This window comes from Sparus aurata, chromosome 19 (assembly GCF_900880675.1).
Source record: "Sparus aurata chromosome 19, fSpaAur1.1, whole genome shotgun sequence".
Taxonomy (NCBI): Eukaryota; Metazoa; Chordata; class Actinopteri; order Spariformes; family Sparidae; genus Sparus; species Sparus aurata.
Genome location: NC_044205.1, coordinates 17,148,057 through 17,163,849, shown reverse-complemented (window position 1 = coordinate 17,163,849; position 15,793 = coordinate 17,148,057). Strand labels below are relative to the sequence as shown.

At 40.8% G+C, this 15,793-nt stretch overlaps 1 protein-coding gene across 3 annotated transcripts in view; it reads left to right on the top strand.

Moving 5' to 3' along the window:
* Window positions 1-15,793, top strand: part of prex2 (phosphatidylinositol-3,4,5-trisphosphate-dependent Rac exchange factor 2) — a 103,825-nt gene that overhangs the window by 69,623 nt on the left and 18,409 nt on the right. For all 3 annotated transcript variants that reach the window (XM_030398749.1, XM_030398750.1, XM_030398751.1), the window contains 7 exons: window positions 847-975; window positions 2,748-2,789; window positions 4,668-4,765; window positions 4,875-5,021; window positions 8,223-8,325; window positions 8,442-8,585; window positions 8,680-8,794. In XM_030398749.1, coding sequence (XP_030254609.1) covers window positions 847-975; window positions 2,748-2,789; window positions 4,668-4,765; window positions 4,875-5,021; window positions 8,223-8,325; window positions 8,442-8,585; window positions 8,680-8,794 — 778 coding nt within the window. The remainder of the gene's footprint in view (window positions 1-846; window positions 976-2,747; window positions 2,790-4,667; window positions 4,766-4,874; window positions 5,022-8,222; window positions 8,326-8,441; window positions 8,586-8,679; window positions 8,795-15,793) is intronic.

Below are 15,793 nucleotides of genomic sequence, written 5' to 3'. Positions count from 1 at the left end.
ATCCCTAACTCTCTCCGTCGCCCTCAGACACACAAACACACTCCAAACCCCCTTGAAGCCTCTGTTAAACAGCCACCGCTCTATCACAGATCTCTTCTTTGCTTTTGTCTGCAAAGTAAACTTTATTACAAGCTGTTCTGTTAAGTTTCAAGAGGGGTTACGCCATGCTCACAGACCTTTAGACTCGTGTTTTGCCAATGCAAAGACAAGGAATATGTGAGATACGCTTACAAAACAGAAGAATATTGTTTGTTTGCGGCTCTGTCTGACCCATAATTTTTTTATCATTTCATTCAGAGAGACTGAGATGAAAGGATGACACAAGTGTAAGGAGAGACACATGAAGAGTTACTGAGATGTAACGCTGAATAGAGGATGAAAAGTGAAAGATGATGAGAGTGTAATAATTAATTGGCCTCTGTCATCTTTTTTTGATGATCGTCTTTGGCTGAAATATTTTGTTGACTGAATAATCAGTCTGATGAATAATTCAAGTGTGTTATAGTTTTGAACAGCTTGATGTGCTCAAAGTGTTTTTAGCAAAGTAAGGGAAATTTTATTATGCCAATAAAAATCTGTGAACAGAGTTAACTGGAGAGTCAGGGAGAAAGAGAGCTGGAGAAGGGGGAGAACAGAGAATCGATCGAGATGTTTATTATTCTTTCCTCACTATTTCAATTCCCTCTCCAGTCGAAAGTATGTTTTCTTCTTGTTCCTACAGTTGAATGGTTGAGCTTGACTGTCTAGAATGCTGTATGTGCTGCAGAGTTTGACACTAGAAGGCTGTTTCCACACTAAAATACCGCCACTGTGCCAATTCTCTGTGCATGTCTGTCTGTGTTCCAGAGTTTCAGCTGGAGATGGAGCCCAAGGTGAACTGCACCAAAAAGTTGCGACTCCACGTCAAACAGGATCCCTGGAACCTCCCCAGCAGCGTTCAGACCCTCACGCAAACCATCGCGAAATATGTTGAGGGTGAGTGTGCACCTGAACAGAATAAAGGTTAAAGGTGTAGCGTGTAAGAATTGGCCTATTAAAAACAAATGGGCAGAAGCACATCAGCATAGTTTTCTCAGCAATTCGCGAGTTCGTGATACAGATGCGAGTTGATGTAGCCACCAATCTGGAGGACATGGCGAAGCTAACAGCGATGAAAGCTGCAGAGGAGACTGATGAATAACATAAAAATGCATTAAAGGGCTCTTACACCATCCCAACACCATCTCAACAAATAATAAATACACTGGACTTTTGCTCTCTGTCGATTGGACATTCTGACCTTGTGGCAAGCCTGGCTATAAGATGAGGCTATAAGATGAGACTGTTGTTCACTCATGATGGACTAATATGGACACATGTGCAGACACACATGTAATCTGTATGTACTGTCTAGAGCTTGAATTCAGCTCTGTATGCTACTGCTGTAATATGTTTTGTCAAAGGTCATAACAAAAGAAGTTGTTAGGTAAAAAAAAAAAAAAAAAAAAAAAAAAGAAAATGTAAAATGCAAAAGACAAAAGACAAGAAAAGATCATGATGAAAATTTTTATCCTGTGGGTAATGGGGGCGGGACTTGATAAGCTTTGGCTTCTCCCGCTTTTCCCTTTCGGCCATGTGTATTGTATTATTTGAACAATGATGAAATGTGATGTTTATGAATTGACATGCCCGAAATAAACAACATAAATAAATAAATAAATAAAATAGTTACGGCTAATTCCTTGCTAACTGTTGCGGCTGTACTGAATGAACGGCAAAACGTTAAACAAACACTACTGCATTACTGACAGATGTAATCTGATTACAGCAACCCACAGCACTGGCTTACACACACTCAAAGTTATTACTGCCGTACATTGTTTCGCACTTGAGGATCATGTGAACAAGCAGTATTTCACGAAAAAAGCACGCCAGGCTTGGGAGGTAGTGTACATTAAATGTACCAATTCTCCAGTGTGCCTCATCATATTTATTGGATGCAATAATAGCCCGTGTTACAGCTGTGTGGGTACAGGCTGTCCCAAACCGCTAACTGCGCTGCACTCTTCAAACTTTTAACCAGAAACCATCGTGGGATACATAAATTTGAGCTACAGAGTTGGAGCTGAAAACTAGCAGTTTTCAGAAGGAGGAGATTTTTATATCTACAGAGGGAGTTTGAGCCTCATTTATCCAGAATGGGAGTGTGCAAGTATAGTGTTTGTTGGCACAGAGATTGAACACACATACAGACACATACGTACTGTACATACAGACACACCCGGGGCAAACGCACTGAGACACAAACAGCCGGGGCCTGAAGCCAGCAACATGACACTCCTGGGAAAGGTGAGCTGGCGGTCACAACTGAGAGAGTACAAATAAGCAGAGTTCATATTAATGCGCAGCTTGGCCTGTGTACACCACTTTTTTTCCCCCCTACCTCTCCACATGATGGCTTTTTCATGCTGCTTAGAGTCCTGCCAAGCTTCCCGCAGCTCTGATATGACTATAAACAAATACGGATTTATGTTATTATCTTTGCCTGTGGCTGGTTTTTATTATTTTTTTTCTTATATGTGAAGATAAACAGCTGTGGAGTTGGGATGGAGCAGGAGAGTAATACGGCATCGTCCTATTTATGACTTGAAGGGGTCGATTTTATTGCACAGGTCATACTACTGCGGTCTGGGAGAGGAGCTCTCTGGGAGGTCTTGTAAGGTTGTTCAATGCCTCGCTGGGCTGATTTTATTTCTTCTTTTTTTCAGAGGTGAAGACACGGCTGCTCTTGGTTCTTCTACAGTACACAGGTTTGTCTTACTCACCCCCTGCATGAACACAGGAACACCAGATATTGCCACGACTGAAATTTTATTTTTGCAAATAAATGAATAAAAAAAAATATTGTAAAAGACATGGTGTCCTGGACTGGAGAACCACTCCGTGAGCAAAGAAAAGAGCCACTCAAAAAATAAACAGTAAACATGACCGGGAGGGGAGAGAGAACAAGCAGAGAATGGAAATCAGAAACACACACCCAAACAGAGAGAGTTGTTTAAAGAAGAAAGAACAGTGTAAACTTAAAGCAGAAATAGACAACTTTCCAACATTCCCTCCTCCCTGTGGTCTTACTGTTGGCTACTGCTAGCAGCCTGGCTACTGTCAAAAGCAAAAGAATCCCAGTTAGACATAGAAACCCAAGTGCTGAGTGCTACAGAAAGGCACAGTTAAACACACAATTATATTAATAAGCAGGCTGGTTTTGTTACTTTCTGGTTTAGAAGTAAGGAACCTTCTCAAAAACACATATTGGGGAGGACAGAGTGAATGCTGTCCTCTCACCCTTGTTTTACTCCTTCTATCACTCTCCCTCTTCACTTTCACCAGTTCTGCCATCGTTACTTGGGGATAGCAACATGGGAAAACAATGTCTCTTCCTGTTCTGAGTGCACAATGGCAGACGTGCTTCCTTTGTGCTGTAATCAAGCCCATTGACAGGCCGAGTAGCAAAGTGAAAGCGAGGTTCACAGGGAACCAATCTATATGCAGATGACGTCACTTTGCTTCAACTGTGCAATCAGTATTTATTAAGATGTCAATTGCGAGTTGCAATTGCGAAGTAAAAGCAATAACACACTAGAAATACTGTCCTGTTATAAGTCCTGCATAAAGTTAAAGTTATTGTCAATTGCGAGTTGCAATTGCGAAGTAAAAGCAATAACACACTAGAAATACTGTCCTGTTACAAGTCCTGCATAAAGTTAAAGCTATTAGCCTTATATACTTAAAACATAAGTAATTGTAATATTGTAACATATTACAATAAATGACGCTTTCATTTGTTAGTCTCTTAAATATTGCTTCTGTTTTATGTTTCCTTTTTCTGTCTTTTCCTTTTCATATTTATATTCTGTATTCATAATCGGAATCTGCAAACCCATACATGTCATAAAGTACAAGGCGTGAGGTAGCATGCAATGAAAACACTCAAGTACAATGCAAGTACCGCAAAATTGTACTTACAATAAGTACAGGTATCCCTGGTATCCCCTCTGTTTCTTTATTTCACATGTTTACTGTGTCATTTAAATTGATTTTCTGCTTGTGTTCTTGTGAAAATCCACATCAAACCTTGCAGCACTGCAAAGCTCAGCTGTCAATCATGTGTTATGTTCCTTTACATGCCTCCAGGAACTATAAATTAATAAGAAAAAGTGAAAAAAGTATATATATTTTCTAAGATTTTGGTGGTATTAGTGAATAGTGTCAAAGAGTTTGCAGTCGTTCCTCGTGACACATTATTCATTTCTGAGGAGTTCATGAACTCATTTTTAACTCACTGAATTGCTGAACTTTTTCAGGGGGCCTATTTCTCAGGACATTATGGCAGCCAATTATTTTTCACTCGGGCACACCTGTCATTTGCTCTCTCTCTTTTTTTTTTTCCCTGATACAATATTTAATACCCAGCAGATTAAAAAGAAAGCAGCCGCGGCTTTTTGTCACCTTATTGAAAGCTTAAAATTACCACAGCGCAGAGTCTAACCTATAAAGTCTGAGAAGTTTAATTGTAATAACAAACTCATGCTGCTCATCACTACTTGTTTTTTTGTTTGTTTTTTTACATTTACCTCACCTTTAAACTTCTTTTGTCCAATAAGCCTCATGTCCTTTTTCTTTTCCTCCAGACTCAGAGATCCAGTTGCGTCGAGATATGGTGTTCTGTCAGTCTCTAGTCGCGGCTGTTTGTGCCTTCTCAGAGCACCTACTGGCCGTCCTCAACCAGGTAAACTACACACATATCTGATCTGGAATTGAATAATGAGAATATCTATTTTTGGTTGATCCTTTACCTCAGCTCACTCTTTGACCTCTTTTTATGTGTCCAATCTCAGTTCCACCATGTAGGCATAGACCAGGACGGGGACGGCTCGGACCCCCAGGACCTTCAGGAGGCCCAGGAAGCCAGCCGCCGTTGGCTGGAGCAGATTGCCAGCGCTGGGCTTCTCTTCCACTTCCAGTCCCTCCTCTCCCCCAATCTGGTGAGCACCAGACCAGCCTCAGCTCTCAGTTAATCCGCTTTAACAGACACTCTGAGAAAAAAAGGAGTTGCTGTCTGAATACACAAATTAAAAACTGAGGAAATACAGCCAAATATAACAATACATACATTTGTATATAGAGGCTTTATCTGTGTGTACCAGCATGTGTAGCACTCACATCCTGATATAAAATGATGTCATTGTCCATCTATTCGTTTAATTTTTAAGATCATCATTCATGATGCCACTGTCAGGCTCCTAAAATGTGCTGAGCTTAAAGGATAAGTTAACCCAAAAATAACAATTAAGTCATTGCCCACTCACCGCCATGCCGATGGATGAACTGTTCTTTGATGACTGTTTAAGGATGTGGTCTGATCATTTGGATATTGTTTGAGTTGGAACTGTTGTCTGGGGATGTTGTGGAAGAACGTCAAACTGCAGTTCAGGTCTGAAAAGGTCTAACTCGTACAGTTTCTGTCGACCTCTGTTCATTTGGGTCATGTAAACTTGCTGCTGGAATTGGTACATATTACCTAATGTCAGACATAAGAAGAATGTTTAAAAAGCTAATGCAATTGATGAGAGGGAAATAAAACAACATTAGATGATATTTTAAAATAATTAAGTAACTGACGTAATAAAATAGAATCAAATACTACAACATAAATACAATAGAAAATAGTGAATAAAGTAAAAGTAAAAATTGTCTGTCAACCATTCTTAGGCAGGTCTTAAGTTCATGTGAAAAGATTTCAACACTTCCAGCATCTCTCAGGTCCTCGGGCGGACTGTTCCAGGGTCTCTGAGCATAAAAGCTAAACTGTACTGGTACTGCTTTACTGGTTTACTGTCACCCCGAATCTGCACCTCTGCACGAGGATTTAAACACGCAAAATTTCTCAAATTAATCCAAATCACCATCTCACAATTTAAGAAAGGTTTTGACACTCCTGGCAGCCTAAATGAAATGCAATTCATGAGTGATAACGACTAGAATATAACCTATAACGTTGACTGCTGTAAGTGAGTATTTGATCTTATTTTGGAAAACTCAAAATCGAGTCGTCTTTTGGCTTTTTTCTCCTACCTGGATTTAAGTTAGTGCAGTGAAAAGACCATCTGAAAAGGAGTTCACTCTGAACAGCCACAGTGGATTGCTGAAATCAGGCCAAGCGCCCACACCGTGACCTCGCTCCGATCCATATTAACCTTTCCCTCCAAGAATTTTCTAAATAATTTTCAAGTTTTCAGCCATGATAGAGAAACTGGATCTCAAGCTGCCACAGGACTGTGATATATTCCTCCAAAGCATTTATGTCCTTTTTCCATCTATTTCTTTTCTCATCATCAACCACATAGAAAAACATGTTTTTATTGGGGTGAGGTATTTCGATTTAGTTTTCTATTTCTGTCTTTGTTCACTGGGAATTAGCAACACAGGAAGTGCTTTTAAAAGTGTATTTTGGCAGCTTACGTCAGATCCCCAGAAATCATTGATTCATTTTCCCTTCTCATCCTGCAGTGCTGTCTCTCTTTTTCCCCTTCATTTCTCAAGACATTTCTCTTTCAAGTGTCCCCGCGGAACAAAACAGGGTCTCAGTACCTGCAGGTGATTCCAGTGAAATCTCGGCACACTCCTTTTTAGGGCATCACATGAAAGGCACAAAAACTGGGATGCTGTGGATGTGTGTGACTATGTTAGGTTTTTTAGTGTATGCTGAATGTGTGTGTTTATGTGACACCCTATGAGATAAACTTGCCCACACGCAGCAGGGCAGCGGGTCCTCCTCTGTCACATGTCCGGCCATCTCAAATGTGTCTTTAGGAAAAAAACAAAGACCCTAATCCTCTTTCACCACTGCTCTGGTTATCCCTCTGCATGTGGTGGATGAAGGAAGAAGAAAGAGAAGGGGAAGGGAGGTGTGACGGAGGTGTGACGGAGGAGTGCGGGGCGTCACGATCCGAAATGTATTGGAGGCACTTTCGCTTTCGCCACGAGCGCATGTGCTTGTTTGTGTGTGTTAGGATGCTAAGTGCATGTTTGAAAAGGAAACAAGCGCATGTACAAACAATCAGAGGTATAAACAAACAAGCTGAAGCAAACGTGAAAACAGACGAAGACATGAGCATACATGCGCTGTCACACATGCAGGGGAACTCATGTGATTTAATAATTATGATGTCAAGGCCTCTTTTAGCGTCGACTTTCAGAAGTAAAGTGTCTATCCTTAAGTAGCCACAATATTAATACATTATAGGGTTGTTTTGCCCACTTTCTGCGAATGTTCCAAGCATAACTACGCATTTGCAGCTCATTTATGTCAAGCCACAGATTCTTTGTGGCTGTTGTTGAATATGACAACCTTTTTTTAAGATGTCTGACAACAGAAAACAGATGTTTGAAAAGAAAGAAAGAAATAAAACCCTGAATCACTGAAATGTTCATTCGTACACGACTAATGTTATCATGTGACCTCTGCTGAGCTCGCACAGGCTTAAGATCCCAGAAAACCTCTTCAATTTTTTACAAAGTACTAGAGGTCCCTAACTAATACTAGTCTTACACTTGTGCCAATAAAGCCTAGAGTTAATCCAAACAATATCTATGTGTCCTCTTAGATGCACCTGTGGTAGATGAAACATGATAAAGCGCCCTCTACGGTGCTCTTCCAGTGGACAGAATGCAGTGTCCTCCTGAATACATGTGGTGCCTTTTTTGTTTTCTTGCCCCTTTCACAGTCTGAGTGGCTAGATCCAGTGAAAAACAACTTGGTGGTCAAGAAAACACAAGTTGTCTGAGGTGTTCCTCAGGGATTAATGTTCGGCCTTTAAATCATTAGTAAGAGCCCGATCTTGTAGAACAGTAAATGTTAATTCTTTAACAAGAATCGATTTCTGTCAAGGAGCAGGGTATTGATCAACTCATTAAGAGTCTACTTGACTGTGAGAACCTCCTTTTTCTCCCAGAATTTAAGTTTCTTGGCTGTAATTAGGCTGCTAGAAAGGGGCCATTCTGCTTAATGTGTACTTTCAGTTGTAGTAGTAATCCTCAGGAACTGTAAAAAGACTTTGATGTGTATAGTTGACGATGTTCCCCTTTAATTTGTATTTTGTGAGCTTTCTCTTTGACCAAAAAAATGTTCTTAATGCTTTCTTCACCTCTACACTCTCACTAGCATGCTATCTTTCTCTCATCAGACTGATGAGCAGGCCATGTTGGAGGACACTCAGGTGGCCCTTATCGACTTGGAGAAGGTCACCTTCTACTTCCAGCAATTTGAAGGGGAGCCGCTTGTGGCCAGTATGTACTTACATTTGACATTCTGTTTTTTTTTACATTTTGTTTTTTAAAACAATTTAGGAAAACAAGATTAAGCTTAAAAGAGTGGTCTAAATATGTATCATCTCTTCTGGCAGACATGCCCATGTCGTACCAGGTGGAGGGCACTCGTCAGACCTTGAAGGTTTGCTTCTACCTTGAGAGTTTCTACTTCTCCCAGCTGCCTCACCGGCTGAGAAACGGAGGGGGCATCAAAATCTACCCTGTGCTCTTCACGCAAGGTACAGGAAGCCTGGTTAGGGTACTTAAGTCGGCATTGGAGCGCAGAGATGAATGTTACTTTATTTTTCGCTCTTTGGTTTGATCTGTCTGCAGCACTGGAGAGTATGGAGGGTTACTACTACAGAGACAATGTGTCAGTGGAAGAATACCAGGCCCAAATCAATGCTGCCTCATTGGATAAAGTGAAACAGTACTACAAGAGACTGAGGTATGTTATACAAAACACACACACACACACACACACACACACACACACATTACTTTGAGGCTGCGTGATTTGGCTGTTTTACTTTAATATATAAATCAACACAACTTGTGCCAGTCGTGCTTGACTCTCAGCGCCCAGCAGGGCCTCAAGGTGATTGGCTGAGAGAGACACAGCGGGAATGTTTTATGATTGGTTGCGAACACACGCAGCAGGAGCGGCAGTGATTGGATGAGAGTTCCCAGCGTGTTACCAGCGCTGATGTAGTGCCTCTGCACAGCTGCTGCACTTGGTTAACTCGCACCCCGTTTGGTTTGCCGTACACCCGAGAGCCTCTGTGATTGGCCGGGCATGGATAATTTAATGAGGTGCAAACAGAAAGGAAGAAATGGACACTTCTGGGGGTTGAAAATAAAGGCTGGGCTTTATTTAATCTCCTGGATGTGTGAGCGAGTGTCAGGGCTATACAGCATGCTGACTGAATATCAATTTAGCTTCGTATCAGATGCTAGCTGACGGAAAGTCACATTTAAACCAGCTTCATGTGAAAGGATACACATTAAGAATTCATCTTTTAGGAAATATTGTAGACTTTGAAGAAATGATATGTGGCTCTGGCAAAATGTCCTACAATGTCCTTTATAGACACACTTACATCTGATCCTGTTATCATAGATCTAAGTTTGGTGCCAGCCCAGTTGCCAATCTACTCACTACAGATACTGCTCATCAAGATGAAACGATACTCTCTGATACCATCTAGAAAGAATTGTTCACACTCTTGGAAAGCCGTATGAGGCCCAGCCAGAGTGAGTTCCCTCCCTGAATACCTACGATGGCCACCAGTCGACATGTCGGCTTCGACTCAACATCTGCTGCTGATTGTGTGGATAATTAAACACAGAACACAGCGAAACGTCATCATGTTATTTAGGGACAATCTGCATTGGGGCGGGCGAATGATTTAGTACATCAGTGCCACAACAAAAACATTAATTTGCTGGGTTGCTTTCCGGGGATGGTTTTTAATTTGCTCATAGTGTTTAGCGGGATGAGTGAAAAGAATTTCAAGCATAATTTCTGTCAGATTTCCACACATACCACATTGTGCTGGGTCATTAAATCCTTCTAGTGCAATTGTCCTTCCGCTGCTTTATGTGATAATATTGTCTACTAGATCTTCTGGGACTCCACAACCTTTTAATAGTGCAGTATTGGCATTTTGTGGCATCTCTTTCATTTCATTTTATTGAGTCCTTGTTTGCAGTAAGGACTGCATGATCAGTCTCTAAAATGTCACTATTCTAATTAAGAACCACAGTGAGAGATACATTGTGTCAGGGCGCCTGCAGCACCCTATTGAAATGAAATTATCTTAATAAGCTTTCATTACTCAAAGCGTACATCCAGGACTCAGCCATGTGATTCAAAACAGCCTGTGTTTGTCTATGCGTGCACATATGCTGTATGTTTCTGTACAGTATGACCTGTGCAGAATGAGCCTAATTGAATTGACAGCAGAGGCTCCAGCGGTAACTTGGAGCAGATGTGCACTGACAAGCAAGCGAGTGAGGCTGGTGATGTGGGGAACATGAGGGGTGCTGGGTAGGGATGTGGGGCGACAGCGTGCTTCAAAAGTACAACTGGATTGAAACAGTTAAAGAGACTTTGTTCCTCTTATGTACTCTCTAGTCTCATTTTAAATCTCATTACCTGATTCTGTCTCGATCCAATCAGCTTTCTGAGCTCTACATTGTATCTACTCTGTGAATCAGCTGGTGTTGGGTTGACATATGTATTGTATACAAGGATCAATTCTTACAAGGTATCACATATATGAAAAGTTTGCAGGAGCAGGAGTTTGCCTCACTGCTGTTGATACACAAAATGGTGAATGACTCATATAAGGCAAAGACACAGTGCAAAGCTGATGACTGACAGTGGTGGAATTATGTGACCTTCAGTTAGATTTTATTATTTCATGTTGCTTCATACCTCTCCATAACTTAAATTCTTTCAGAAACAGAAAAAAATCTATGTGAAGGTTGGGCAGAGGCAGTGTAGTGCAAATGAATAGTCCATCCACAGACAGATAACAATTTGAATTTGAAATTATATTTTAACTCGTGTAAACACATGCAGCTGTTACGAAAGCAATATAATGTAAGCTCTGATGGCGTGTTAGAATTGTTTCATGTAATACCACCCAGCAGTGCGTGCAAAGATCAGTAGATGTCATACACATCAATGGGGAACTCAAGACCAGATAAAGATAATTCAAATGAATGAAGAACGACGTGATTAAATTGTTCTGTTTAAATATTTGCACTAGAAAATAATCATAAATATTTCATGCTTCAAATTTAATAAAAATACATTGTAAATGACCTCTCGTGACCCACCTGCAGTACCTTTACGGCTCACCAGTGGGCCCCGGGAGTCACTGCTCTTCATTATGTATGAAGGCCAACTACAACAGTTCAATTCTTTTTGCGCAATAATGCATCAGTAAAAATAATCCACTAATAAAATATATAATAGTGTAACATTCAGAGAGGTATTTTAATGATTATTTCTACCATTGAAACCTTACATTTTGCTTGTAATATGTAAATGCATTTGCTGAAAGATATACCATTTCCACAAAAGAATGTCTAAAAATGACCAGACCTTTGTTGTAGATTTTGTTGTTGTGTACCGACATTATCGCAAATGTTTCCTACAATGTTCAAAACCCAGAAATGTGCACTTTTACGCAAAGTTTTTTGCTCTTCCTGAGCCATGTCAGATTGATTTTCTTTACCAGCAATGGTTGTTTCACAGCAAAGACAACAACTCCCATGATCCCAAGCTACTTTAGGAGGCCATCAAACTACCTCTTTCGTTTTATTGTTTGTTTTGAGAGACCCCTAGCAGCAGAGATGACATACCGTGCATTTAAGTACCATTTTTGAATAATGTCTTAGTAATATTGCTACTTCCACCACTAATGCCAGAAGGTGACTTATCTATGCATGTAGCTATTATTTTCCTCATAAACAAATCCCCCTAATGATGAATCATTTCAAATTACCAGAAAATACAGAAAACTGGCATCAAAACTCAAGACATTCTGTTGACTGACTAACATAACTAAACTTATTAAATATTTGGCATTTTTTCTTGTAAAATAACTAAAACAGTGAATCAATCGAAATGGTTGCTATTTTTTTTATTTATTGATGGCCTTATCGATTCATTGGCTACTGGTTTCAACCACACGGTTATTCAAACCACTCCCCAAGTAGCGCTTTTAATTCAGCATTACTGCTCAGTCATTCATGTGCACATGGAATAATACAGTAAGAACTAAGCAGAACTACAGCAGGTGAACCGCACCAGAAACATGTTGTTTGCTCGCATCAATCACAGCAAAGTAAATATTCCCAGCTGGTTTTTAACCAGTCAGTGGATATAGTGTCTCTGTCTATGTAATGTTAACAGTAATTTTCTTTCTCCATGTGTCTTCGCGCTGACCACAGACCAGCCTGTGATGTCACTACCCTCTCCATTGCTGCGTTCCAACCTCAGGCACCTCGTTATCCTTGGAGCCCGGCCACGGCAGTGTTGGGTTAAACCCACACTATGGGCCGGAGCCAGAGGTTGACTGACAGACAGAAACAGCACACGCAATACTGAACTGAATGAACTGCAGGGGCTGAGATTTCTTGAGTGGTTTCATGCCGTCGATCCCCTTGAATGCACTCCCATTACTCCTCAGGCCTAAATGTGAATTTATGAGCGCTGAGACATTGTTGTTTAGGAGATGAAAGTGAATTTTTTATCTGTTAACATTGCATGTGGAGAAATAACAGCGACGAGGATGAAAATTAGCATTTTCACTTAGAAACCTTGTATTGGGATAATTTATTTTTAATGAAATTACCGAGGAAGAAAGTCGCTCATTATGCCGTGGAACCCTGTCAAGATGTGACCTTTTCAGAAGTTAAAAGGCAAAAAGAAAGCACGTCTTTTGTCTTGCTTCTCCCCTGATGAATTTGCTAGCATGCAATACATTGTGGGCATTATCCAATTTCAGAGTGGTAAATGACACCACTATGAGGCTTACACTTTCCTTACACGCACCACGATACAGTATGATCCAAGCAAACCTGTACTTCCCGATGAAGTCACTCAAGTCTTCAAAACATAAACTCTGCTGCCAAATCACAAGCACATGGCTGCTGCCGCTGGAGTCAGCGCTAGCCGGATGACGAATGCACGTTTTCAAACTTTCATAAACCAACTCGGCTGTCATGTGAATTTAGGGAGAAGAGGTTTGAAACCCTGACATGTACTGAGTTTGCTAAGTCACAGCCTAGTTGTTTGCAGGATTCGCATGATGCAGAAGCAAGAACACAGAGAGAATAAAGTAATTGCCTCTCATTTTCTGTTACAGATTGTGAGCTGAGTTATCAAATGCCTATATTGTCTACTCTTGCAGGGAGAAGCAACTTCTGAAAAATGAGAAGCCCTGAAATGAAAAGGCTTCTCCTTCAGGACCCAGTCACAGAACAGTAAAGAGGATATCGAAAGGGGAATATAGATCGCCAGAGCAGGTTGGAAGGATGGAGGAGATTTCATCGGAGGGATGAGGATGATGGGCTTGAGGAGGAGAGTGTGCAAAAGGAGTCGACAGGGGCAGTGTGCAGAGGGGTGAAGCAACACAGAGTCTGCAAATGTTTTATTCAGAGGGAGAGATTATCACAGGCTTGTGGTTTTATCTCATTTTGGTCGTATTGACAGGAAGTTTCAGGAGGGAATCGCTATTGATTCAAGACACTTGGTGCACAAAGCATGGTGAAAGAATGCAGAATAAAGTCTTTCGATGAATCGTATGTGTGTCATGCCCATATGTTGCCGCGGCTGTAACACTAACCTGTGAGTGTAAGTCGGCGTGTTAAAATCGATATCTTCTGGTGCAGCTGAGGCAGGAAGCTCGCACTGCTTGCATTAGGCTTTTCTCCTAATTGAAATGCATTTGGCAGCTGCGAGGAAATGTTTGGCACTGTTTCACAAGGCAGTAGTAAGATTTCCACATCTTATGGTCCCTTTGATAAAACTACTTGATTTATGTGGATATTAAAATTCTACACAGTCTGACTAACGCTGTATAATGACGGCATGGTGACTGAAAGATAAGCAATAAACTCGGAAATATGGCATCCTCCAACAAATTTCACATATTATTATTACTACAGTCTTTTTGTATCCTGTGCTTTGTTAAACAGTTAAACAGTCATCAGTCACAGCTTCTAGGTCATTTGTGCTTGCAGTGTCTGCTCTCCCATCAGCTGAAGGGAATCGGTAATCACACTGATGCAGTGCAGTTTGTCTTGATTAAGCAGAAATGCTTGATGCTCATTGCAGGTCAGAGTGTCACTTACAGCACAGTAGTGAGCTCGATCACTCTGCCCTTTATCTTTGCTGCCCCGTGGCTGGAGCACAGCTCGGTCCTCTCGCTGTTGTTCAGAAGCGACCCTGGGTTTATAGAGCGAATAAGCAGGATAAAGGGCTGTATGATTAATGCTGCTAGCTGCTAGTTTGCCAACTCAGGTAAGGCTTTGATATACACATGTATCAACCTCTGCTTGCGCCATCGCAAACGTGCAACTCCAGCCATATATTCAAGCTTCCCTGACGGCCCTGCTCTCCAAAGATACCTCCACAATATATGCTCAACAAGAGACCATAGATAGTGTGACGTCACTTCAAGTTGCTCAGCACACAAATATGAATCCCACCATTGTCCCAGACGTCGAAATGATGCTACAAATCTGCAGCTCAAACAGCAGCGTTGCTTCGTGTTACTGGTGGTTTTTCTCTTCCTCCAGGGCAGGGCATTGCAATGTGATGAATCATATAGCAACAGACCATATTCACGCCATTTTACCTTGACATCACACACAGGGTTAGACGCTTGAGTACTTAGATGATGTTATGCTGCTGTTTTCTAAATCTGTCAAAATATTATCATTTCACCAGTTTCCAAATAATCAGCAACTGATCAGATGATGGACAGTGAAAATCTAGAGGGACAATGGGCCATAATTCAGGGTAAAACAATGCATATGACAACCATTAGCTTCTGTTAGACAACATCTAATGTTAGCATTCAGCTACTTCCATGCTAAAGTTACTGTTTGATAGTGCATCACTCTAAAACAGGAACGGCAGGAATTGATTCTTAAATATCTAGGCAGGCTGGGAAACATTTAAGCATGTTAGTGGAACACACTAGATGTAATCAAATAATATTGTTCGCTATGAAGTAGTTGAATGCTAACGTTGGCTAACAGGTTATCAAATGTGTTGTTTTACCTTGAAATATGTCCCAATCTCCCTCCGTATTTTCACTATCCATCATCTTTTCAGTTGATGATCAATCGTGAAGTGGTAAAATGAAAACGTTTCGTCAAATTTCCTATGTTTATACAACCCTATAGCTCACCTTAGCATTAAACTACTTCATACCTAATGTTATTGTTTGATTAAATCCAGTGTGTTTCACTTCCTTTAACAAATCTGTCAGAGATGTGTGTGCTGATATTTTAGAATGAATTTACGGCATTATTTTTTTACGGCAGTATCAAACAGTATCGATACCTTGGAAGTGGTTGAATTAGCTTAGCTTACATTCTCAGATGTCTAACAGAAGCTAATGGCGATCAAATATGTTGTTTTATCCTGAAATATGGCCAGATGTCCTTCTAGATTTGGACTATGCTTGCCTGTTGTCAGATTCCCAGCTTGTCAGCTAAATATCAGATTATATTTTATCTTCCCACCCTGAGTGTGAAGAAAATGGCTGCCGTAAGAACATGGTCTGTGGCCACTGCAGCAAGTTCCCTAATTTTCCATCTAACTCACATTAGTATTGTAAAGCTAGTTTGGTAAAGGTGGGTTTTCGCAGATGGCTCCACCTCTAACCTGAGAAGACATTTTAGGTTTTCCTCACAGAAT